The sequence below is a fragment of the Chiloscyllium plagiosum genome, unplaced genomic scaffold (genome assembly GCF_037043375.1).
Source record: "Chiloscyllium plagiosum isolate Xiang-an unplaced genomic scaffold, Cpla_swu_hap1 HiC_scaffold_42, whole genome shotgun sequence".
NCBI classification, from domain to species: Eukaryota; Metazoa; Chordata; class Chondrichthyes; order Orectolobiformes; family Hemiscylliidae; genus Chiloscyllium; species Chiloscyllium plagiosum.
In genome coordinates this window covers 12,418,517-12,446,180 of record NW_028270180.1, presented here as the reverse complement: position 1 = coordinate 12,446,180, position 27,664 = coordinate 12,418,517, and the positions used below count along the sequence as shown (strand labels likewise).

The 27,664-nt window shown below is 42.7% G+C and overlaps 1 protein-coding gene across 10 annotated transcripts in view; it reads right to left on the bottom strand.

Moving 5' to 3' along the window:
* celf6 (CUGBP Elav-like family member 6) overlaps nt 1–27,664 on the bottom strand; it is an 867,956-nt gene that overhangs the window by 73,197 nt on the left and 767,095 nt on the right. For 5 of the 10 annotated variants that reach the window (XR_006309810.2, XM_043680229.2, XM_043680223.2 and 2 more), the window contains exons 4-8: nt 17,697–17,825; nt 14,620–14,699; nt 9,825–9,968; nt 8,500–8,644; nt 3,204–3,377 (exon numbers count right to left, since the gene is read on the bottom strand). Coding sequence is in view for 9 of the 10 variants with exons in the window: in XM_043680229.2 (XP_043536164.1) it covers nt 3,204–3,377; nt 8,500–8,644; nt 9,825–9,968; nt 14,620–14,699; nt 17,697–17,825 (672 nt within the window). In the remaining variant the exon portion in view is untranslated. The remainder of the gene's footprint in view (nt 1–3,203; nt 3,378–8,499; nt 8,645–9,824; nt 9,969–14,619; nt 14,700–17,696; nt 17,826–27,664) is intronic. The other 5 variants (XM_043680225.2, XM_043680228.2, XM_043680224.2 and 2 more) reach the window with 3 other exon arrangements.

The following is a 27,664-nucleotide window of genomic DNA, read 5'->3' as shown; positions in this document are numbered from 1 at the left end:
TGGGGGATTTCAAGACTAGGGGGCACATTTTTAAGGTGAGAGAAGAAAGCTTTAAAAAAGGCATGCAGGGCAATGTTTTGACACAGAGTGTGATCTGTGCGTGGAATGAACTTCCAGAGGAAGTGGTGAATGTGGGTACAATTACAATGTTTAAAAGACATTTGGATAAGTACATGAATAGAAATGTTTTGGAGGAATATGGGCCAGGAGCAGGCAGGTGGGACTAATTTAGTTTAGGATTATGTTCAGCATTGGACCGAAGGGTCTATTTCCGTGCTCTATAACTCGATGCTGACGTTAGAGCAAAATTTGACTCAGCCTGTATCCTTTATTCCACAAAGTCCTGCAAATGTTTGTTTTGGGAGTATATATTCAATTGCTTTTTGAATGTTATGATTGAGCAGCCTTTCAGACAGTGAGCATAATCTTGCATCCAGAGCACTACAGTTATCACTTGGGACAGAGATACTTCAACTGGGGACACCTTATGCTGTAAAGAGAATAGAGGTCTTGGACATGGAGGCTCTAAACAGGGGGAGGCAGGAACAAAAAGCAACAGATTAATTATGTGAAATATGTAGCAGAAATGCAACATTTTCTTTTACTGCACCTCCCACCTGCTAACTGCAGAAGCAAATGAACACAGAGAATGGGATCTGACTTGTGACTTCTAATAAAGTTGGAGAATAAATATTTGAAACAACACTTGTGTGTCAGTTCCTGTAAAGATGCCGGCATATCAATTCTGTGAATCTGGTCAATTTTTTTTTGCCGTCAAATAAATGCGTTTCTAATTGAAATCCATTTTGGTGTTTTTCCCTAGTACTGCCTGATAACAGTAATTGTTCTTTCTGTCAATAACAGGCCGTGTTTTGTTTTACAACCTTTACAGAATAGGAGTTGAGCAGCTCAATCATTTTTCTTTACATGTTTGAAGTGAGTTCTTCTTAGAAGACAGAATTTATTTCAAGTTGGTAGTCTATTTTTAATCAAGCAATCTATCAACACATCTTCCCATCAATAAATCTATCTCAGTTCTGTCTTGCCATGCATCCAATTATCAAAGTAATCTATTTATCTATCTTGACAATTCATCCAGGCTGACAATTCATCTAATCATTCATCCATTGATCTATCTAGATAATTCTGCACAGCAGCTTTCAATCAAGGCTTTCCCTATACCTATTTTTCTATTTGGCTAATCCATCTATCTGATCTATCTATCTGATCTACACATCTGTCTAGACTGTGCAATATAATCTAGCTTTCCACCTTTCCATCAAACCATTCATCTGGATATTCTATTTAACTAGTCATTTCTTAATATTGTCTATCCATCCATTTTCTATATGTCTCTCTGGCCATGTATATGCTTATTCCTCAGCATAGCTATCTATCCACCCCTCCATCTCTCAATCTAACTATTCAGCTGCATGTCTACCTAACCAGCTCTCCAGCCTTTCATTCATCTATTTATTTAATCCATATTTTCATCCATTATTTTGACAGCTAATATGTTTACAGAGCCATCTACTTCTTTAGAAAAAAATAAATGAATGCATATCAAAGTAGACAAGTAACTGGACCAGATCATAGACCATTAATTGTGACTGACCAAAACTTTTCTGCTTCAAAGCAGCTGTTTGATACAATATAGGTTCAGGCTGTACTGACTTCTAACCTCAATTACTTTTAAGCAAATAAATTGCGTCTAATTATACCATTTAAAAATCCATTTGACTGATAGTTTCTATTTTAATGAGATACAATTGCATTCTATCGCTGCAATTTTGCGCTCAATGATTGTAATTATGGAAGAGTTCTAAGTTGTATTAGTTGGTTTATGAAAATGAACACATCTTATTAAACTGAGCCAAGCGTAGCTCAGGAACTTCATAGTGAGGAGAAACAAGTACAAACTTGAATAATGAATGAAAATTGCTCTGCCTTAATTAAAAATTACACCTCTTAGAAAAATCTAGGCAAACACATTCACATTAAGTACGCCGACATTTTGAGAGTGCAGGAAAGCCCTGGCTTGCCTGAAGCAAGACCCAAGTGTAAAAGATGACTTACTCTCTGACTGTTTTAAGTGGGACTCAATGACATCCAACGTGGGGAAAGCACATCAACAATGGTCATTTAAGATGCAGAGGATCTCTCTGTTTTTTTGTTTAATGCATACAGTACATTGCATTGTGTTTCATCCAGAAAATTAAACATGATGTGTTTCATATTGTGGGAATGGGGCTGGAGAATAATTCCTCTGTCAATATTTAATATTGCATGATGCTAGATCTCCAAAATGGCAAGCATTGCTCTCATATTTCATATTTCAGCTCCCTATCACCAGCTGAGCTCACTGAACAGAGCTGAATTTTACAAATTTGCCCTGTTACTTGCAGCCATGACTACCTCCAACTGGTATTTTTAGTGAGTCTGTAAATGCGTTCTACACTTATGATGTTGTCACACATGGGGGCTGAGATTGTCTCCTTCCTCTAGTAATGCTGCAGTGTGCATTCTCCTTGGTCCTGTATGTTGGAGACAAAATGAAAGGACCAGCAAGGCTCTGCCCTCTGTGATCAGACCTTGAACTGTGTCTCCATACAGAGCGACAAACTATTAGTGGACAAAGTTGCTCATGCAAATTTCTGGTGTAGAAATACCACAGATGTGTCAATGCCCTATCAATGGGAATATGATACAAAGCACTCTCCCAATGACAGCTTTTGATTTATCATCTGATACAATCCAAGATATCTTTGAGTGGATGTTCCTGGACTTAGACCTACCTATTCTGATTATTGGCACATAGGGACAAATGAGTAAAGATTGCCCAGAAACATGCCTATCATTTATTTAGACAATTGGGAACGCTGATGGCCACTCATATAGGTATGCAGTCTTTATTGCCTGATTTTCTTATTTTCACTGCATCTTGGAACGTCGAGAGTTATGGCAGGGAAAATCCACCCTCATTTATTTAGAGATGCTTCATGAACAGAGAAGCCTTCTGTCTCTTGCTCGCACTCTCACAACTGGACCTTTGCTGTAAGTTTTATTGCTGAAAAAAATAGCTTTTCCTTCCATCCAATGTGCATTTTTGCTTTATAACCCTAGCTTTAAATCGCTATCCCAACCACGCAAACTCCTCAAAAATCAAGTGTCTGTAAATCTGTGACTGCTTTCCTAGCACTCACCTGGGTACGGGTGGATGCCATTGGCATAGATAGTGTCAGATGCTGGTTGACCATTAGTCTGTGGTGGCATGGCACTAAACCCATTGACTCCAATGGGCGTAGCTATGCTGGGTACAGCTGCTGCATTGATGCCAGGAGGGGTACTGGTGCCTATAGAAGAAAACGAACAACAATCTGTGAAGAAAATACATTCCTGTAAGCATAAGCCTGAAGCGAAATGAGGCTACTTATTCATACTGCCTGCCATTTATCTTCCTACGAGGCTGCTGGCTTCTTTTACAGATAGAGCTTCAAGAAACAATATGACATTACTTCCCTATGTGCAATACATTAACACCAATTAATGGAATCGCGATGGCACTGAGCTAAGGCCTCTTGCGGCATAGTGGTACTGTCCATACCTCTGGGCCAAAAGAACTTTTTTACAGAATTCCTATAGTGTAGAAATAGGCCCTTCCACCCAGCAAGTCCACACCAACCCTCCGAAGAGTATCCCAAACAGACCCACTCCCTTACCCTATTACTTTACATTTCCCCCTGATTAATGCACCTAACCTACACATCCCTGAACACTACGGGCAATTTAGTATGGCCAATCCACCTAACCTGCACATCTTTGGACTGTGGGAGAAAATCGGAGCACCCAGAGGGAACCCATGCAGACACGGGGAGAATGTGCAAACTCCACACAGACAGTCGCCCGAGGTTGGAATCGAACCTGGTTCCCTGCATTGTGAGGCAGCAGTGCTGTGAGCCACCGTGCCGCCCCACAGTGCACCAAGAGGCCTTGGTTCAGTTCCTATCTCCTCCACATCTGATCAGGTTGATTAAATATCTAGTATCATTGAGGTGGGGTAAAGACAAGCAAAGAAGATATCTGGAGCAATGTTTTCAAATGAACATAACAATATTGAAGTGAAGCACAGGGTCAGACATGTATCAATTTAATTATATATTTAGTACAACACCCTAAAGGGTTGCTAGCTGTGGTAGAAACATAGTAAGGTCTTTATAAGTACATTTAGGACATCAATACAAACAATATTTATAGAGGTGGACAAATGTGAATTAATTAGGGAGATCCAGTGTGGATTTCTTAATGGAAAGTCACGTTTATTTGATCTGTTAGTATCTTGAAGAAGTATCAGGATAATTCTGTTTATAATGTCTTCTTGAACTTCCAGAATGCATTTGACGCATTGCCAGACAAGACCTGCAAGCAAAGTTGGAGCCCGTGGGATAAAATGACAGGAGCAAGGTGGATATAAAAAGTCAAAGAGTGTGGTGCTGGAAAAGCACAGCCGATCAGGCAGCATCCGAGGAGCAGGAGAGTTGACATTTCAGGCATGAGCCCTTTATCAGGAAGGGCTTCCTGATGAAGGACCTATGCCCAAAATGTCGGTTCTCCTGCTCTTCGGATGCTGCCTGACCGGCTGTGCTTTACCAGAACCATACTCTTCGACTCTAATCTCCAGTATCTGCAGTCCAAGCTTTCTCCTGGATATAAAAAGTGGCTAACAAAAAACATCAGCTAAGGGTAAAAGTATGGGGAGCTTGGAGATGGTTCGCAATAGGGTTGATTGTGTGTCAGTCTTGAGACCCTTGCTTTTCCTGATATATATTAATTATCTGGAGCTTTGGTCTACAGGGCACAATTTCCAAACTGGAAGGTGATATAAACCGTAAAAGTATTTCTCAACTGTGAGAAGGATTGTGCAGAAATGCATAAGGACATAGAAAAGTTGGTGGAGTGGGCAGATAGACAGCAGACCAACTGAAAAAGTGCAAGGTGCTGCATTTGGTAGGGAGAACATGGAGAGAAAATATAACGTAAAGGACAACATTTTAAAGTGTGTGTAGGAGCAGAGAGACCTGGATGTATACATGCATGAGTCTTTGAGTGGGAGGACAGTTTGAGAGAGCTGTTAATAAGGCATATGCTGTTGCAGGCTTCAGTGATAGGGGCATAGAAGAGCAAGAAGATTACACTGAACTTGTATAAATCACAAATGAGGACTCAGCTTGTGTACTGTGTATAGTTCTGAAAGCCTTTCTTTATGAAGAGCATGGACATGTAGGGGAGATTACAGAAAAGGATAATGTGAATGGTACTAGGGATGAAAGTTTCAGAGAAGACAGAGGAAATCTGATTCAACTGTTCAAAGCCATGAGGTGTCTATACAGAGTAAATACATATTCCCATTTGTGGAAGGATTGAAAATGAGAGGACACAGATTTAAATCATTAGGATGGAAAACAAAAGTGTTGTGAGAAAACACATTTTCACATTGCAAGTGGTAAGGGTCTGGAATGCACTGCCTGGGAATGTGAGGGAGGAATGTTTAATTGAAGCATTCAAAAGCATTAGCTGGCTAGTTGAATTGGATGAATGTGCAGGGTTACATTTGGAGAGCTGATACAAACACAATGGGCCCAATGGTCTCCTGCACTGTAACAATTTTGTGATTCTGTGAAAGCAGGTGCATGGTTGTTAAATTTGCGATGACAAATAGGTAGAAATTACTTGTCAAGAGAAGTGAGAGAGTCTGCAATGGGATATAGATAGATTAAATGAGTAATTAAAAATTTGGCACATGGAGCATAATGTGGCAAAATATGAACTTCTTTACCTTAGCAGAAAGAATAGAAAGCTAGTGTATTATCTGAATGGAGAGTGCTTGCAGAACTTTAGATACAGAGGGATCTCGGCAATAGATGATAAAAACAGGGTGGTCTTACTTTAGCTGCACAGACCTTTAGTGAGACCACATCAGGAGCATTATGTGCAGCTTTGGTCTCCTTTTGCAAACAAGAGATGATGTTACAAGCAGTATAATGAATGCTCATTTGTTTTATTCATGGGATGGTGTATTTATCTTATTGAAATATAGAAGCTTCTGAGGGGAATTGATGGAGTTGATACCAAGAATGTTTATCCCCTTTTGGGGAAGGATAGAACTAGGATACACAGTTTAAGAATAAGAGGGGTCCTTTTCAAGGTGGAGATTAGAATAATTTTTCCCTCTCTCAGAGGGCTATCAGTATGATTTTAATATTTTATTTCATGGGATGTTTTGGTCTTGACCACCATTTATTACCATCTCCAACTGACCCTGAGAAGGTGGTGGTGAGTCATCTTTTGAACTGTGACTGTCCATTTCCGAAAGGGTCATGCACAGTGCTGCGAGGGAGGGAGTTCCAGGACTTTAACCCAGCAACAGCGAAGGAACAGCGATATGGATGGGGACATGCAGGCTGGCAACTGGCTGTTGCCTGTTGCCCATATTTGTTATCTATCACCCTTGTCTTTCTGTGTGGTGGAAATCACTTTAGATACAGAGGGCAGCATGGTGGCTCAGTAATTAGCACTGCTGCCTCACAGCTCCAGAGACCTGGATTCGATTCCATCCTTGGGTGACTGTCTGTGTAGAGTTTGTACATTCTCGCTGTGGTTTGCATGGGTTTTTTCAGGCTGCTTCGGTTTCCTCGCACACTCCAAAGATGTCCAGATTGGAAGGATTAACCATGCTAAATAACATGTCGTGTGCAGGTTAGATGGGTTAGCCATGGGAAATGCAGGGTTAGAAGGATAGGGTGGGGTGATCTTCGGAGGGTCGGTATGGACTCATAAAATCCCTACAGTGTGGAAGCAGGTCATTCAGTCCATCAAGTCTAAGCCACCCCTCCAAGAAGTATCCCAATGGATGTGAGAGTGAATTAGACAGAATATTGGCAGATAAAAGAGAGGAGGGTTATGATATGCAACCAGTGAAAAGGAGTTGAGAGCACAACCAAATCAGGCATGGTCTTAACAAATGGTGGATGAGACTAGAAGGGCTGAAGGGCCTATTCCTGCTCCTAAATCCTGTATACCAATGTTCTACATAACTAAAATGAATCTTCATCTTATTGCTGCCCCAGTTCATTTGCTGAAGTTAAATTATTACTTAAGGCTGGCCTTGTGAAATACAAGGGTCATGGGTAATGCTGTTGAACATAGAGAGACCGAAGGGTTCAGGGACATAGTTCTTTGAATTAGACAGGGTGATTACGAAGGTGTTTAGTATGTTTGCCTTCACTGCTCAGACCTTTGTGAATAGAAGTTGATATGTCATGTTGAGGTTGTACAGGATGTTGGTGAGGCCATTTTTGGAATACTGCTGTTATAGGAAAGATATTATTAAACTGGAGAAGTTTAAGAAGAGGCTTATAAGGGTGTTGCCAGGACTGAAGGTTTGCTTTATAAGGAGAGGCTGGATAGGCTGGCATGTTTTTCACTGGAGTGTAGGAGGTTGAGGGGTGACCTTATAGAGGTTTATAAAATCATGAAGGGCAGAGATAGGGTGAATAGCAAAGGCATTTTGCCAGGGTGGGGAAGTCCAAAACCAGATGGCATATTTTTAAGGTGAGAGGAGAAAGAATTAAAAGAGACTTGAGGGTAAACTTTATCACACAGAGGGTGGTGTGTGTGTGTGGAATAAGGTGCCAGAAGAAGTGGTAGATGCAGGAATAGTTACAACATTTAGAAGACATTTGGACAGGTACATGAATAGGAGAGGTTTCAAGGGATACCAGCAAACTCCAGAAAATGGAACTAGTTTAATTGAGGGCACTTGGTCAGCATGGATGAGCTGGACCGAAGGGTCTGTCTCCAAGCTGTATGACTCTATTAACATGTTTTAACAATCCAGAGCTTACTTAGGCCATACCCAGAGTAACAGTGAGCAGTTTGTAGGCACCACACCTTAGGAAGGACATATTGGCTTTGAAGGGAAAACAGTGCAGATGTAACAGAATAATACCTGGACTCCAAGGAATAGATTCCCTGGTGTTTAGAATGCGACGGATATGACTTTTTAAAGGTTTATTCATGAGATTGTTGCTGGACAGTTCAATATTTATTTCCCGTCCCTAGTTGCCCAGGGAGAGTCAACCACATCTCTGTGGGTCTGAAGTCACATGTAGGCAGATAAGAGTGGCAGCTTCCTTCCCTAAAGGACATTAGGAACCAATTGGGTTTTTTTGACAATGGATTCATGGTCATCATTAAACTCTTAAGCCCAGATCCTTTACTGAATTGAAAATCTACCATCTGCTGTGGTGAGGTTTGAACCCAGGTCCCCCGGACATCACCTGGGTCTTTGGAACGAACAATCCAGTAATAATACCATTAGGTCATCCCCTGCGTCAGTGTTACTAGAGGGGAACAAAGGGTAGGCAGACAAGCACACAATTCACTCCCACCGCTGAGGATCAGTAGGTGAGAGTAGGATTCCAGCCTGGGTCACCGGCATACCTGATGACGGTGTCATTGGCGTTGCCACCAGCCCGTTCACATTGAACGCCGCCATCTGCTGCATCTGAGCCGCTGCGATCGCAGCCATCGGATTCAAGTAGGTGCCCTGCGCTGCTGCCATTAGAGCTGCCTGTTGCTGCATCAACTGAAAGAGAACACAAACAAGAGTTTCTCACCGAAAGTGATCTCTTCTCTTCCACTCGCACCCCGGTTGATGCCGAGACCTGGGACCCTCGCACTGGTACTCGCTCTAACTTTCCGCTGAGAAGCGAAATCTCTTCTCTCCTGTCCCTAAACAATGCACCTCAACCTGGCCTTGGCCAGAGATGCCAAATGGGACTGAAGCAGATATGACACATTCCCTAAGCTGGAGGCAGTGAGGGTTGGTTGTATTAATAAACTTGAGATGAACGGTTGCAAGATCGGTGGCTGTGCAGAATGAGTTTGATTCGACCGGACTAGCTGTGTGACACAGCAGATTGAAAAAACTGTGCAGAAGCATCTGCCATACGCCAAAGACAAGGGAGAAATGATCTGAACAAGACAAGGGTAATTTAAGCAACAATAGATCTGCACATGTACTGTCTTGTTTTAAAATGGAACAGAAGGCTGAGGTTGATAAGCAAATCCCTCATTCTTATACTTTAGCCCCAATTCAACAAGACAAGTAGACATGAAGATTCTATTATTTCATGGTTAACACTCGTAAAAGTTTTTTTTGGTCCCTGTGGTTACAGCATGAAACCAGTTAGTGCATCTCAGACTCTGACAGCCAGAACCACTCAATGTGAAGATCTCACTGCTCAGCAGTTTATAGCTCACACCATTTTGAACAAGGCGTATCGGGATGGTCAGAAGGCAGAATTTACCAGCTATATTGCGAAAAGGCACCAGAGAAACTTGAGCTATTTTCACGGAAGATGAACAGCTGATCAGATGGAAAAGGTTTCAAATGATGTGGGGTTTTGGTCTCATTAAAAAATGACGGGCACTCATCTGAGAGCTGGCAATGCAGGACACAAATAGAAGATTAGCACTAAAGGATCAAAGTGAGAGGTGTGAAGGGATTCTCCAGGTGTAGAATGTATATTCCAATGCATAATTCCAGTGGCGTTCACTTGACGTACATATCTAAAATGGGCTCGTGATTAAATGAACACTTTTATGAGGAGGTGGGGGGATTGACATGGAAGTGAATATCTTCCTCTACTGCTAATTGATTCTGAGCTGTAAGGCCCCTGCATTAAGATGCAAAGTAAACCCATCACATCAGCTGTGCCCTATTTATTGCATATCACAGCTGGCGAGACATTGGATCTACCTACCGCTTGAGTGTAGGCTCCATATGCGCCAAACTGGATTGCCATTGGATTAAAGATGCCAAGCTGCCCTGCCATCTGGTGCATGCGTCGCAGAGTGCGTTCCTTGTCCGTGTCTGCGAATTTCACCACGAGACTGGACGATGCCCCCTGGAAGAAGGAGGAGAGATGTTCAGGAGGAAAGGAAACTGTTGGCTGGCCAAATGGATTTCTACCTATTTGACAGGATTTGGAATGCTGTGGAATTATACTTTCAAACTCCAATTTCCTTTTACTGTTTTGTTAATGAAACAGAATGTTGGCAACGATCACAACTGCAGAATAACGTATAGTAAAAATTGACATTGATCATTTGAGGCTTAATTACTCAAGACTGATTGATTGGTTAAAACTCTGCAGTGAAATCAGACCCCCTCTTAAACTCATTATACCAGCTGTCCATTTTTGCAGCCAGACATTTTAAACAGCCGCCCATTCTTTTATATTTTAAATTTTTGACTCAAATAAAGCAATTCATAGTCCAAAAAAAAATTTAAGAGTGCACAAATCTCAACTCTGTAGAAAAAAAACAGAAGTGGGCAATTGGGAGGACCCACTTTGATAAGGAGGGAGTTTGATGTATGAGACATACCGGGCAAAGATTATGACGCATACTCATCAATGATACTACGCTCTTGTCAATACATTTAACCATCTCAAACAAGCTAATGTCTTTCTCATAAACTACTTCAGCAGGGGCTCAGTGGGTAGCACTCTGGAGGGTTCTGAGCACAAGATTTGTTCCAAAGAATGGATTACAAAATCCAAAGCAAATATGGAAAATATAAAATAAACAAGGAAGCGCTGCATTGTTGGAGGTGCAGTTGGACAGATAGCAGGTAGGTCATTGGTGCAGATCACCAGTATAGAATCCCTACAGTGCGGAAACAGGCCATTCAGTCCATCAAGTCCATACCGACCCTTCAAAGTGCAACCCAATTCCGGATATTACAAGATATCAAAGAATATGAGGATATAGCAGGCAAAAGGCATCAAGATCAGCCATGATCTGGTTGAATGACACAGCAAGTATGAGGGGCTGAATGGCCTATTCCAGTTTATATTGGCTATGAAATATTGGAGAGGCAATGCAATTGAGCGATGGAGGTGGGACTTCATAAAGAGCCTGAAAATGGTTAAGAATATAAAACAAAGAGACTTTGCAGTGCAGGTTCATAGCTCCTCAAAAGTGGAGTTGCAGGTAGAGAGGATAGTGAAGGTGTTTGTTATGCTTTCCTTTATTGGTCAGAGTATTGAGTACCGAAGTTGGGAGGTCATGTTGTGGCTGTGCAGGGCATTGGTTAGGCCACTGTTGGAATATTGCGTGCAATTCTGGTCTCCTTGCTTTCACTCAGAGGATGGTACGTGTATGGAATGAGCTGCCAGAGGAAGTGGTGGAGGCTGGTACAATTTCAACATTTAAAAGGCATCTGGATGGGTATATGAATAGGAAGGATTCAGAGGGAAATGGGCCAGGTGCTAACAGATGGGACTAGATTGGGTTGGGCTATCAGGTCGGCATGGATGAGTTGGACCAAAGGGTGTGTTTCCGTGCTATACATCTCTATGACTCTATGACGTTACATTCCTCAGGCACATAGTGTCTGGGCCAGTACTGAGCTATTAGATGACAGTAGAGTACACCAGGCTTCCAGTAGAATATCAAGCTTCAGGTGATCCCAGAGTTAGATAGAGTATGAGTCTGTTATACCCCGAGGTCTCATGATACAGTGACGGTGTATTGTGACCATGATTCTTAAAGGTGTAATGGCATATTAACCTCTTAAAGATGTACTGAGAGATAACATCTGCCCCAGGTAAAATGGTGACAGGAGTAGGGCATGGCAATTGTGGCCATTATTTGTCCACTTAAAGATGTCAACTGGCCTCTCACCTGCTCCATCACCTCCTCTAAGATAGGAGCCAGGTCAGGGCAGGCGAATATGAGATGGACAGGCACCGCACTGCTTTATACCAGAGTCATAGAGTCATACAGCACAGAAACAGATCATTCGGTCCAACTCATCCATGCTGATCATGTTTCCCAAACTAACCTGGTCCCCATTGCCTGTGTTTTGGCCTATTTCCATCTAAAGCTTCCCTATTCATGTAACTGTCCAAATGTGTTTTAAATATTGTGACAGTACCTGCATCTAACACTTCCTCTGACAGTTCATTCCATATACGCACCACCCTCTGTGTGAAAAAGTCCCTTTAAACTTTTCCCCTCTCACCTTAAAATTATGCTGTTGTGTCTTGGACTCTCCTACCCTAGGGAAAAAACCTTCACTATTCACCTTATCTAAGCCCCTCATGATTTTATAAACCTCTACAACATCATCGAGTCATAGAGTCATACAGTATGGAAACAGACCCTTCCATTCATGCTGACCAAAATCCCAAACTAAACTTGTCCCATGTGTTTGTATTTGACACATGTCCCTCCAAACATTTTTTTGTTCATGTCCTTACCTAAATGTCTTTTAAATGTTGTAAATGCACCTGCATCCACCATTCCCTCTGAAAGTTCATTCCACGCACAAACCACTCTCAGTGTAAAAGGTTGCCCCTGTGTCCTTCTTAAATCTTTCTCCTCTCACCTTAACCAAAAGCCTCCTAGTCTTGAATCCCCCACCTTAAGGAAGAGACACCTGCCATTCACCTTATCAATACTCCTCATGTTTTTATAAACCTCTATAAGGTCACCTCTCAACCTCCTACGCTTCAGGGAAAAAAATTCCCAGCCTATCCAGCCTCTCCTTATAATTCAGTCTGGGTAACACCCTGGTAAATCTTTTCCGCACTCTCTCCAACTTAATGACAACCTTCCTATAGTACGGTGATCAGAACTGCAAACACTACCCCAGAAGTGGCCTCACCAACGTCCTATACAGCTGCAATATGATGTTCCAATTCCCAAAATCAGTCTCCAAGCAGCTGATAGGAGATGGTAAAGTTTCTCCCATGGGTTCTGTTTCCACATTATAACAATGACTATTCTTTAAGAGTGGCTGTAAAAAACTTAGAAATGCCCTGAGACCCTGGGAGGAGCTGTACAAGCACAAGTTATTTTGGTTTCTTCCACCTTGCCTCATTGATTGTGACATCAAGTTAGAAAAGTTAACACCTTTTCCTTCATTAATTATTTGCACATCAAGAAATGAGATAAGATTAAGACCACTGTTGAAAGAATCTCTTCTCAGAAACCCTCCATCCCCAGTTTGGTAAAGCAAACCTGTGCAAACTGAAAGGTATGAATTTATCAGGGTTGGGAGAGAGAAAAGAAAATTAATTTATTTTCTTCCCCTCACCACCACTTCCAGCACAGACCTAAGTTCACGGCTTCCTGAAGCATATGGACAGCGTGACCTGAACTGAGTGTGAATGGGGTAGCTTTTCTAATTAGGAAGCTCTTGCAGCTCCTGGGATTAAAGCTACTAACTTCAAAGATCAGCCCTCAAGAGTATTTCATGCAGTGAGTAGAGTGCTACCATCAGTGTTACATAAGTACAAGACATTTTCTGCCATATGCTTCTCTATTCCATTGACACTAGTACTTCAACAACAGCCAACCTCAGAGTACAACTCGATCAGTACTGAAACTTTCCTAAAGATTAGTTAAAGCACAGCAGCAGACTTAGTGGTGCTTATTCAGCTGTTGACGAGGATAAGAATCTTTCGGCAGGATGTGGCTGGAATCTTCCAATTTCTGCCTGCAAGGCTGTACAGGACGTTCATAAGTTGATAAGGTATAGGAGCAGAATTAGGCCATTCGGCCTATCGAGCCTGCTCCACCATGCGATCATGGCTGATATGCTCCTCACCCCCATTTTCCTGACTTCTCTCCATATCCCTTCAACCTATTACCAATTAAAAATCTGTCTAACTCCTCCTTAAACTTACTCACTGTGCCAGCATCCACTGCACTTTGGGGTAGGGAATTCCACAGATTCACAACCCTTTGGGAGAAGTAGTTTCACTTTAATTCTGTTTTAAATTTTTTACCCCTTATCCTAAGACTGTGATATCTTGTCCTAGAATGGCCGACAAGGGGAAGCATTCACTCCACGTCTATTTTATCCACACCTTTTATCATCTCGAATACCTTAACTTGATCTCCCTTCATTCTTCTAAATCTTTTAAGTTCATTTTTGGAGTACTGTCTGCAGTTAAGGTCACTTTGCTATAGGAAGGATAGAACTTAATTGGAAAGGGCGCAGAATAGATTTAAAAGGATGTTATTGAGGCTGGATGGTTTAAGTTATAAGGACAGGCTGGACATTGGAGGATTTGAGCTATCCTATGACTATTTGATTCAGTGGAAACATGGGGGTTTGGATGCGGTGTGGTTAACTGTTGGCAGCAGTACACCTTCATCGTGAGAAATGACACTAAGATCAGAGACAATGAAAAGGAAATTTAAAAAGCTAATGGTACATTACAACCTTTGGCTTGACCACTTTGAAAAAGTGGCACTTGTCCTCTGAGCTGACGAGGGGAGGAGGTTAAAGACTCGAATCTTCAGGCAAGCAAAAGTTTGCATTGAAAAACTGGGACTGTATGGCACTGTTCGAGGATGGATATTTGCAGATACATTTATCTACGTAGCATTATTTTAATAAGGCAGAGGTGGGAAACTGTTGCAAAAACTTTTTATAATAACAGCGACAATGCAAGAGAAGTAAATATCATCTTTCGACATAATAGTGCATTCTGCAAGCCGCAAATTATTCATGAGCTTGTTTCTTTGTGTCTGACTTACTGGCATAGTCTGGCTTCCGTGCAGGCTGTTAATGGCTGCTTGGGCTTCTGCGTGAGAGGAATATTTTACAAACGCACAGCCTAGGAGATGAGAAGAAAGAGACAAGAGAGCAGAGAGGATTATCTCATTGTATGATTATTGCTCACAATGCCTCATTCACTTGATGTTCCACAAGGTGCCAGACCACCACTCCAGCACTGCAAGGATGTATCACAGAATTACAATGAGCCCACAGTATAGGGAGTGGCCATTTGACCCAACTGGTCCATTCTAGCCTTTATTCGTCACTTCCCCTTCCCTTGTCAACAGCAGGACCCTGCATTTGTTCCTCCCCGATATACTTAGCTTTCTCTCAAGTGCATTTATGTTGCTCACTTACCCTTTCAAAAGTGCCAATTTCAATCCTAAATCTTTTGGACTTATCAGTGACTGTTTTGTCTTTATAAGTTCTGATTCTGGAGTCCCCTACAGATGAAAACATTTTTCTCCACAGCTGGAAACAACTTACTCTGTGTCTATCAGGTCAACCCATGGCCTTTTGGTTTCAATTGAAAAATGCAGTAAGCAGGGCCATATTGAAACATCAACTCCACTCCCTTAGTTACTGAAAGCAGACTGCCTTTCTTCTTACCTGGCGAATGTCAGACTTTGACCATCTCCCTTTGACACTCAATGGCACTGACATTGCTGAAACCCTTACCTGCCCTAGCCACCCCCTCCTCACTGATCAACATCTTGAATAAAAGCAAAATATTGCAGATACTGGCAATCTGAAATTTAAAAAAAAAACAGAAATTGCTGGAGAAACCCAGCAGTATTGGCAGCAACTGCGGAGAGAGAAACAGCGTTGATGTTTACAGTCCAGTACAACCCTTCTTCAAACTGAAAGAAGTGTCACATCGGACTCACAAACTGTTTCTCAATCAGTGTCTTCAGGTCACCATTGATCAGAAACTTAACTAGAGCAGCCAGGTAAATTGTCTAGTAAAAGAGAATATGTCAGAAGCTGGACATTCTGCTGCAAGTAATTTATCTCTAAACTCCTAAAGGGTTTCCATCAGCTGCAAGGTACAAGACAGAATACACTTGTCCATTTGCCTGAATGAATATACTCCAACAGCACTCAAGAAACTCAACATCATCCAGGACAAAGCAGGGAGTGCTTGATTGGCACCCCATCTACCACCTTCAACATTCCCTGCCTTCACCAATGATGGGAAGTGGCAGCAGTGTGTACTGTACAAGAGATGCCCTGCACTAACGGCAAAGGCTTGCTTTTCAACACCTTCCAAACCCCATGATTTTTTAACCACCGAGAAAGATAAGAGCAGCAGACTCTTGGAGACACAACCAACCGCAAGTTCCCCTCCCAGCCGCACATCAGTTTCACCTGGAATGACATTGTTGTCCTCTCACTGTCCTTTGGTCATAATTGGGGAATTCTCTTCCTAATGGCACTGATTAACTCCCTTCGTCACACAGACTTCAGGAAGGTGGCTCATCACCACTTCCTCAGGGATGGACAACGCACACTGGTCTTATCTGTGATATGCACATCCATGATTGAATAATAGGACAATCAACTATTCCAACAGCGTACAGCAATTAATCAGTTTAACGAGTCTGCTAATCTTAGTTTTATAACTTAACAAGGTGAAGGCAAGGTTTTCAATGATCCCAGAAGGCCATTGGAGAGAGAGAAAGAGATGACTGATGGTGAGTTTAACCTGTGGGTCACCATTTCCCAGATGAGGGGAGAGGTTGAGAAGGAAAGTCTTTCATGGTTACCTGAATGTGGAGGTGCCGGTATTGCCTGGGGTGGACAAAGTCAGAAGTCACACAACACCAGGTTATAGTCCAACAGGTTTGTTCGAAATCACAAGCTTTCGTAGTGCTGTCCCTTCGGCGGGTGATCTGGTGCAGTGCTCTGAAAGCTTGTGATTTCAAATAAACCTGTTGGACTCATAGAATCCCTATAGAATGGAAGCAGACCATTTGGCCCATCGAGTCCACATCAACCCTCAAAAGAGCATCCCATCCACTCCTCTACCCTATATCTCCACATTTTCTCATGGTTAATTCAGTTAGCCTGCACATCCCTGAACACTATGGAGCAATTTACCATGGCTAACCCACCCATCTCTGGACTGCGGGAAGAAACTGGAGCAACCAAAGGAAACACACACAGATACAGCGAGAATGTGCAAGCTCCACACAGAAGTCACCTGAGGGTAGAAATGAACCCAGGGCCCGATGCTGCGAGGCAGCAGTGCTAATCACTGAGCCACTGAGTTGCCGTATAAAGCCGGGTGTCATGTGACTTCTGACACGGTGACCTCAGCCGGGCTGAAATTGAGGTAAAAACAATGAATGCAGATGCTGGAAACCAGATTCTAGATTAGAGTGGTGCTGGAAAAGCACAGCAGTTCAGGCAGTATCTGAGGAGCAGAAAAATCGACGTTTCAGGCAAAAGCCCTTCATCAGGAATACAGCTGATGAAGGGCTTTTGCCAGAAACGTCAATTTTCCTGCTCCTCAGATGCTGCCTGACCTGCTGTGCTTTTCCGGCACCACTCTAATCCAGGGCTGGAATTGAGCCTATGCTGTTGGCATCATTCCACATCTCAGACCAACTGAGCTAACTCGGCATGTCCCTTGAATGATCAGCAAGTCAGTAAATTAACAAACCAATTAACTTGTCAGATGTCAATCGCTTTGTTAAACCAAGCTGCCTAATACCACACGACCATGAGTTAACTCAGTAAACTCACCTGCAGAACATTTTCAGGCTGAGTTGACTAGAGACTGTCCTAGGTAAATACAAGGACTGCAGATGCTGGAGATTAGAGTCAAGATTAGAGCGGTGCTGGAAAAGCACGGCAGGTCAGGCAGCATCCGAGGAGCAGGAAAATCGATGAAGGGCTTTTGCCTGAAATGTCAATTTTCCTGCTTCTCGGATGCTGCCTGACCTGCTGTGCTTTTCCCACACCACTCTAATCTAGAGACTGTCCTACTTTGCTGCCCTATAACCATACAAAAAAGGAAAGCAATGGATTGAGGTTGAAAGGGGTAACTAACCTTTACTGGTTCCATCAGGGCCTCTAAGAATGGTACACTCTTCAATGGAGCCAAAGGATTCAAATAGTCTCCTGACGTCGTCCTCCGTTTGCTGTTTTCCCAGCATGCCCACAAAGAGCTTTCTATCTTCTGAAACAAAGAAAGGGCATCTTAATCCTCTAAGGAGCTACTACACACTTCCAAATACCATGAGTGAGTTTATCAGCAAGTAAGAGAGGGGGACAATTTTAACATATTTTGCAGTTCCCAGTGTGGCGACACACGAGGGACAATCTGTAAAATGGATGAAGCGTGGACCATTTGCCAATTAACACGATCGTTTTGGAACAAAGGAATGAGGAAATTAACTGTGCAAATAAAAACTAACATCTGCCTCTCTCCTTGTTGTTCATGCATCAGTGAGATTCAGAAATTCCACAGCAGCGTCTTGCAAAGGTTAAAGAACACTTCTCTGTGCCTGCCCCTTCACTGAATCCCTCAGCTGAATGTCTGACAGAAGTTATCCCCCGTGAAGCCACAGCTCACAAACTGCCTCCTGCAAGAAACAGACATCTTGCAGATGAAGTGCTGGGGTGTGACTCATTGCTGTGACCCCTTTATGCGTCACTGCACTATTTAGATTTCATATCTTGTCAAGTTAAAGCTTGGGAGAGGGGTGAGGGGGGAGTGGAAATCTTTCGAGTGCTCTGCAACCGTTAAAGCAGACGGATGAAAAGATTTCTTTAGGTGCATTAATGTTTCCCTTCATTTTCTTGGTGCGAGAGTATTTTTTTGGGTTCTGCACATGTAATCGGTTGAGTTTTTCTGTCTTCTCCTCCAACAACAACAATAATAAATTTTTCACTCCATGGGAGAAACCTCTAAGCAGTCACAAAGCAACAACAAGAGCCTGCATTTATGCAGTGCCTTTATGGAGGCAAATACAACCCGAGGTTGGGGGTGGGGGGGGGCTTTCCAATGAAACGTGACATCAAACCAAGTAAAGATTTATTAGAATACCCCCAAAAAAAGGGTTTTAAGGAGCATCGTACTGGCAGAAAGACTGGCAAAGAGAGACAAAGAGAGAGAGAGAATTGCAGAGTTTTAAATGGAAGAATCTGAAGTCATTTCATCTGTGAATGGTTTATAGATGAAGACCAGACATGTGGAAGGACTACAATCGAATGAATGCAGGAACGGACGATGGTTACAGAAATAGGAAGAGGAGGTCTTGGAGAGATTTGAAAATAACAATAAGCAGCTTAGAAGTTATGTATTGTCAAAAGGTGGACAGGCTGGTTAAGAAGGCATTTAGCACACTTGCCTTCATTGCGCAGACCACTGAATATAGGAGCTGGGATGTGGCTGTACAGGGTATTGGTGAGGCCTCTTCTGGAGTACTGTGTACTGTTCTAGTCGCCCTGCTATAGGAAGAATATTATTAAATTGGCATTGGTTCAGAAAAGATTTACCAGGCTTTGAGTTGTGAGGAGAGATTGGATAGGTTGGGACTTTTCTCATTGGAGTGTAGGAGGTTGCTGACCTTATAGAAGATTATAAAATTATGAGGGACATAGATAAGGTGATTAGCAATGCCTAGGGTGGGCAAGTTCTAAACTACTAGGGACCTATTTTTAAGGTGAAAGGAGAACGATATAAAAGAGTCCTGAGGGGCAATGCCTTCATGGAGATGGGTGGTTCGTATGTGGAATGAACTGCAAGAAGAAGTGGAGTTATAATGTTAAAAAAACATTTGGACACTTGCATGAACAGGGAAGGTCGAGAGTGGTATTGGCCAAACACAAGCAAATGGAACTAGTTTGCTTTGGGAAACTTGGACAGTATTAACGAGTTGGACTGTTACGGTCTGTTTCCATACATGAATGACTCTGTGATTCAGTAAGCACAGACATGATGGATGAACAGACTTGGTGCAAGTTAATGTGCCAGCAGCAGTCTTTGCCCAAGCTCCAGACTGGGGAGGTAAAGTGGGATCAAAGATAAATTCTTTCAAATACAAGTTTTCACCGATGAATTCTTCAGCTAGACTCTCTTTCTTCCAGTCACATATTCCCTTCCCCTCCCTTATCCACCTTCCGCACGGACCATTCCCTCTGGAACACCCTGGTCCACTCTTCCTTCACACCCAACAATCCCCCCACAGCCCCGCGGCACATTCCCCTGCAACTGCTGAAGGTGTAACACCTGTCCATTTACCTCCTTCCTCCTCAATATACAGGGGCCCAAGCAGCACTTTACCTGCACTTCATGTAATCTTGTCATCTGCATTTGCTGCTCACAATGTGCTCTCTTCTACATTGGGGAATTAAAGCGTAAACTGCGCTTTGCAGAACACCTACGTTCTGCCCATAAAAAACCCTGAGCTTCTAGTTGCCTGCCATTTTAACACCCCACCCTGTTCCCTGGCCAACATCTATCTCAGGCTTGGTGCAGTACTCCAGTGAAGCTCAGTGCAAGCTGGAAGAACAGCATCTCATTTTCTACTTGGGGACCCAGAAGCCCCCCTCCCCCCGGCCTCAATATCGAGTTCAATAATTTTAGGACCTGAACTCCTCCATGTCCTAGCCCCCTACCCCACACACCAGGCCTTGTTATCATGTAGTCTGTCATTACACAGTACTATTGTTACTCACAGACAGTCTCCATTAACAGCTATTCACTCTCCCAGCCAGTTTGTTATCCATTCTTTTGTCTGTCCAATTGTTCTTGTCTCTTTTTGGGCTCTATTCTCTCCTATTATTTACTCCTTACCCTTTCCCTCCACCCTATCTTCTGCACAAAAATCAACATTTTTCTAGCTACTATCAGTTCGGAGGAAGGGCCACCAGACCTGAAACTTTAACTCTGCTTTCTCTGCACAGATGCTGCCAGACCAGTTGAGTTTTTCCAGCAATTTCTGTTTGTGTTTCGTTCTTTCCTCGCCTTGGCTAATTAAAAATTGGAAGAATGAAGATGAATAGAGTCTTATGGAACAAGGAGTGTTGTGAACAAAAACTGGTCAGTGCCGAATGGAACAAGAGCGTATGCAGGAAAGATCTCATTGTTCACAGGGTTAATGAAATCAAGAAGAGGGTTGAGCTTTTGATTGGCATTTCCAAAGTGTTTTTACTGCTGCTTCTTAAACTGAAGTTCCTGCTGAAGTTAGAAAGATGGGCAGATAGATGATGAATGCAGAGAAACGCACAACTGAGAAAAAGGAGCAGTATGCTTCCAATTAAACCTGTTGGACTATAACCTGGTGTTGTGTGATTTTTAACTTGGCACAGCATGAGTACGGTAGAGTAACTTTATATTTGCCATTTCTATCACATACACCTTACACAGTAAAAAAAAATGAGAAAACGTTCCTCCAGGAACAAGGGTGCTACATAGACAGCACGAACTACACAATCATACACGGCATAAAGTGCAAGTTTCAGTGCAATAGAAGAATGCTAAATAATAGACATTTCAAAGTCGTGCAAAGTATTTCAGATGGTAAAGTGCCCAATCATGCTGTGTTAAGGAGCCTGATGATTCGGGGGAAGAAACTGTCGCACAGTCTGGTCATGAGAAACTGAATGCTCTGGTGTCTTTTGCCAGATGGCAGGAGGTAGAAGAGTTTTAGGGGTGTTGTGGGGTCTTCCACAACGCTTTTAGCCTTTCGGATGCAGCGTGTGGTGTAGATGCCTGTAATGGAGGGAAGAGAGACCCCAATGATCCTCTCAGCTGTCCTCACGATCCGTTGTAGGGTCTTACGATCTGAGACGGTGCAATCCCCAAACAAGGCAGTGATGCAGCAGCTCAGGGTGCTCTCAATGAACCCTCTGGAGAATGTAGGCAGACATGGGTACCACAGATGCTGGAGATTAGAATCAATATTAGAGTGGTGCTGGAAAAGCAAGCAGGTCAGGCAGAATCCAAGGAGCAGGAAAATCGACATTTCAGGCAAAAGCCCTTCAGTGGTGATTTCCTGCTCCTTGGATGCCGCCTGATCCTCAGTAGAATGTGGTGAGAATGGAGGGTGGGAGGTGGGCTTTCCTCAGCCCGTGCAAAATGTAGAGATGCTGCTGGGCTTGCTTGGCTATGGAGCTGGTGTTGAGGGTCCAGGTGAGATTCTCTACCAGATGTACGCCAAGAACTATGGTGCTCCTCACGATCAACTATGGTGATCTCCACGGGGGGAGCCATTGATATCCAACGGAGAGTGGTCACTCTGTGCCCTCCTGAAGTCAACAACCATCTCTTTCGTCTTGCCCATGTTCAGAGACAGGTTGTTGGCTCTGCACCAGTCCATTAGCCACTGCACCTCTTCTCCTCTCTGTCAGCTGATTCGTCATTTGAGGAATATGTACAAGCTGGTTTAAAGAAAATATCAGAGAGAGAAGGAATAGAGGGACCCACAGATCAATGATTAATGTGGGAAATTAAGAGGAAGCTTTAGAGTCGTAGAGTTGTAAATAAGGAAACAGACCCTTCGGTCCAACTCATCCATTCTGACCAGATATCCAGTCCCATGTTTTCAAAGATTCATTCACAGGATGATGGTGTCGCTAGCTAAGCCAGAATTTGTTGCCCATCTCTATTCTGCCAGAGGGCAGTAAAGAGTCAGCTACATTGGCAACATTTGGCCCATATCCCTGTAAACCCTACTTATTCATGTACCCATCCAGATGCCTTTTAAATGTTGTAACTGTACCAGCCTCCACTGCTTCATCTGGCAGCTCATTCCATACACACAACACCCTCTGTGTGAAAAAGTTGCCCTTTACGTCCCTTTTATATCTTTCCCCTCTCACTCTAAATCTATTCCCTCTAGTTTTGGACTCCCCCTACCCTGGGGAAAAGACTTTGGCCCATGCCCCTCATGATTTTATCATTTTTAAACATCAGGTATTGAAAAAATGAGAAGATTACTGTGTGCAAGACATTGGCATGGATAATTGGAGTTTGGAATACAATCCTTTGTATTAAAATTCTCCAAATAAAGTGACAGTACTGGATGGGGACATGAATAGGAAGGGTTTAGAGGGATATGGACCAAGTGCTAGCAAATGGGAGTAGATTAAGGATGAGATGGAGCGCAAGGTCTGCTTCTGTGCTGTACATCTCAACGACTCTATGATTCTATTGGTTTCTGTATTAGAAATAATGAAACAAACCCGAGTGATCATAATCTTTTGGTATATGTGCAAAGAATCTGAAAATAATAGTACAGTAGACACTTAGCCGAAGGATACCAGGACTGAAATGTTTTTGGGATGAAGTTAAACTTACTTGTCCCAGACCTACGGGTGAAGCAGAGAAGGATAATGGAGATTGTCATAATTAGGTTTTGTGAAAGTTTCTCTCCACAGTTTAGCAAAACGTTAATGAGAAAAATAGAATCAACATAATTCTGAGCAAAATGGAGCAGCATAATGTGGAGAATTACTTTTGAACATATGGTCATTTAGAACTCAAAATGCTTTACTGGAAGTGGCTACTGAGGCGGAAACCAACTGATTATTTAAAAGGAAATCGAATTAATATTTGAATGGAAAACAATGTGCCAGGGTATTTGGAAAGTCCAGGGAAGTAGAATTACATTGAATGATGCCAACAGAAGAACTATCATCAATGTTGGTCCAATGGCCTTCCTTCTGTGTTGTAATTACAATTGTTCTACCGATGGGGTGAGAGCCTCTTGAGAAAAGAAATGCAAAGATTTTTTCTTTGCCCTTACTGGCAAAACAAATTCAACAAACAATGCAATTATAATGGCCTTGAATATCCTCGGATCAACCATTACCTCCTGCTGAAACTTAGGTGTTAGACCAGCAGAATACCAAAGAAACTGAGAAGATACAAAACCTCAATAGCTAATTTCATAATAAGGAGGCATTTCATCAGTCTCCATTAGGTTTATGAACCAGAAAGAAAATCTTATTAAAATATGTAATGTGCAATTTAAAGATTAAGCAAACTATGTGATGATAATGTAAATATAATGGAACACAGATTATGTACAGTGATAAGGTGAGTTTTGTATGTGCAGTGTGGTAATGGAAAATAACTTTCTGGTCTAACTGGAAAAAGCTCTTTCATTGAACTACAAGAAGTTCATTGCAATTTATTGGAGGTTACATTGCTATAATAGAGATTGTTACAGCGATCTTGACACTCCTGTTGACACTTGACCAAAGCTTCCTTCTTTCAAGACCATAATTTCCCCTCCCACATGGTTGAAGATGCCCTCCAATGCATCTCATCCAAGCCCCCCACTTCCAACTTCGAACCCCACCCCTCCAACCGCAACAAGGACAGAACACCCCTGGTCCACACCTTCCACCCCACCAAACTCTGCATAAGTTGCATCATCTGGTGACATTTCTGCCACCTACAAATGGACTCCACCAACTGGATATATTTCCCTTGCATCCCTATCCGCTTTCCACAAAGACCTTTCCCTCTGTGACTATCTAGTAAGGTCCACGCCCCCCCAACCCACCCTCCCATCCTGGCACTTTCCCTCTGCCACCGCAGGAATTGCAAAACCTGTGCCCACACCTCCTCCCTCACCTCCGTCCAAGGCCCCACAGGAGCCTTCCACATCCATCAAAGTTTCACCTGTGAAACACAAATGTCAGTTATTGTAACCATTGCTCCCGATGCGGTCTCCTTTACATTGGGGAGACTGGACACCTTCTCGCAAAGCGCTTTAGGTAGCATCTCCGGGACACCCGCACCAATCAACCCCACTGCCCCGTAGCCCAACATTTTAACTCCCCCTCCCACTCTGCTGAGGACATGCAAATCCTGGGCCTCCTCCATCACCACTCCCTCACCACCTATGCCTCATCTTCTGCTTCGGAACACTTCAACCCCAGGACTTCACCAGTTTCCTCATTTCCCCTCCTCCCACCTTACGCCAGTTCCAACCTGCCAGCTTAGCACCGTCCTCATTGACCTGCCAATCATCCTTCCCACCTATCTGCTCCACCCTCCTCTCCGACCAATCACCTTTATCCCCACCTCCGTCCAGCTACCTTCGCCCCAGCCCCAACTCCCTCCCATTTATCTCTCCACCCCGGAGGCTCCCAGCCTCATTCCTGATGAAGGGCACCTGCTCGGAATATCAATTTTCCTGCTCCTCGGACATTGCTTTTCCTGCACCACTCTAATCTTAATTCTGATCTCCAGCATCTGCAGTGTTAACTTTCACCTACTTGACCTAAGCTGTTTTGCCCACAAGTCCACATGATATCAACATGCTGGGCCATGTTCATGACATTCCTCAATATTAACCCTTTCAGACCCATGTTCAACAGTCGTGAAAAAAAACTTCGATTTAGGTTTTTAAAAAAAAACCTGTTCATGGGATGTGTTTGCTTCTGGCTACTGCCAACACTTATTGCCCATCCCTAATTGCCCAGTGGGCAGCTAAGAGTCAACCACATTTCTGTGGGGCTGGAGTCACATGTAGACCAGATAAGAACAACAATTGCCTTGCTTCCTTCCCGAAGTGACGTTAATGAGCCAAATCGGTTTTCCCAAACAATTATTTCATGGCCCACATTAGACTCTTAATTCCAGACCTTTTTTTAACTAACTTCAACTTCACCATCTCCCATGATGGGATTCAAACCTGGGTCTGTAGAACAGTACCTGGGTTGCTGGATTAATAATCGAATGACAATACCACTAGGCCAACACCTTCCTGTTGCTAACTCCTTTGCAATGATTGCACTTGTTAAGCTTTCTTTTATTCTTTCATGGGCTGAAACTCTTGTTGGCAAGCCCAGCTTTTGTTGCCCAATCCTAATTGCCTGTAAACTGATTGAATTGCTAGGGCATTTCAGAGGGCAGTTAAGAGTCAAGCATATTGCTGTGGGTCTGGAGTCACATGTAGGTGAAATCAGGAAATGACAGCAGATTCCCTTCCTAAAGGTTTTAGAGAACCAGATGGGTTTTTATGATAGTCAATTATGGGTTCATGGTCACCATTATTAGTAGGCTACATAATTAATTTGATGACATTTGAGTGCAAACATTTTTCCTCTTCCACTGTACAATGCATCACTTCATAAAGTCTGTATACTGTGGAAACAGGCCATTCAGTCCATTGCATCCAGACTACCCCTCAGAACAACATCCCACTCTATCGCAGTGACCCTGCATTTCCCATGTCTAATCTACTTGCCCATCTTTGGCCTGTGGGAAGAAACCCACAGAAAGAAAATGGAAACCCCACACAGACATTCACCTAGGACTGGGATTGAACCCACATCCCTGGTACTGTGAAGCAGCAGTGCTAACCACTGAACCACCATGCCACATAAGTTCAGTTTTATCTGACATCTATCATGGCCATTCAGAAATTTTTGATGAATTTACTTTAGCCATCTCACCGGAGCACTTTGGATGAACCGTTAAAACATTTGCCTTGGTTCGTCCAATTTCGATCCAAAGTTTGAGAAGTTGAAATGGACAATGCTCACAGTCAACTGAATGTTCTTTCACTCTGATTTCAAACCTTTCACAGAAACAGCTCACTGGTGAGCTCACAATGACAAGGGTCCATCCACAGAAAGCTACAGCCCCCTTATCACTTTATTGGTTTCTTGAATGATTACAGTGTTGGCATTTCCATTGAGCATCATGTTGACATCAGAATCGACAGTCCGGAGCTAATACAGACAGTAAAAGATGAAGAGAAATTGCTGCAGTGATTTCATTTATATCAGGTTTAACTAAGTCCGACCAGACCTTGGGGAGCTATAATCTTTTGAATTATTACATAATCCTAACTATTATAAAGGGAGAAAGCTAATTATAAGGATTTACTACAACTTACTGTTGCTTCCATGCAAGGCCAGAAGATTGTTGGAATATAAATTATGAGCAGCATTCCTTTCATGAGAATGGCTACAAAAGCCTTGGGTAACAATCTTGATTTAAGTTATTGAATCAGTATGGTGTACTATGGAAGCAGTGCTAAGGAATTCTCTCTGGTTGCTTCTTGCCTTGCAATTTTAAAGCAAAAAGTAAAATAATTTGAGGTTATCCAAAACTCTGCGGGCTCTGTCTTAACAAAAGAGACAAAAAAACTCCAGATGCTGGAACCCAAGGTAGACAAGCAGGAGGCTGGAAGAACACAGCAAGTGCTGAAGAAGGGTTACATCTGAAACGTCAACTTCTCCACCTCCTGATGTTGCCTGGCTTGTTATGTTCCTCCAGCCTCCTGCTTGTGTTTTAATGAAAAGCAAGTTATCCTCTGTCACCTCTACGTTCACTGGCCTACAGTGATGCTTTCATAAATAAGGTCCTGATTTCACAATTCCTTTCCAGATTTTCACATTCCTCTATTACTTCACCCTCCCCTTTATCTGCAATCACTCCTCAGTCTCATTACCCTCCAAGATATTGATATTCCTCTAATTGAGAAATCCTCATTGGATTTATCCACCAGCAGTAAGAGTGCCTTGGGCTTAAGCTCTGGAATATTCTCTCTTCATCTCACCACCTTTCTACCTCAACTTACTCTTTTAAGACGCTCCTTAAAGACATCTTTAAACAAGATTTTGGTCACCTGACCTAATATCTTCTTATGTAGCTTAGTTCAATAATCAATTTTATGATGCTCTTGTGAAGTGTTGTGGGACATTTCATTGAGCCTAAGGTGCTTTGTGAACATAAGTTGTTGTTGTTGAACTCATACCATTTTTATTGATACAGTTTTGGGAGTTTACTTCAAAACTCATTCATGAAGCAACCAAGTTTAATTTGATGTAAGTTTACAGAGTGGACACCAAGATACATTGGAAGTGAAGAAGCTTTGCATTAAAGGCGTCGCACAAATGTACATTGATACTGTGGAGATGTTTTGATGGGCATATGTTAAATATCTTCCTTTGTGATATGTAGGATTAAGTGTCAGATTGAGGAAGACATTTCCCTTCTATATACATGTACAAATCAAACCATCCATGATCTGGTCATTTGCCCGA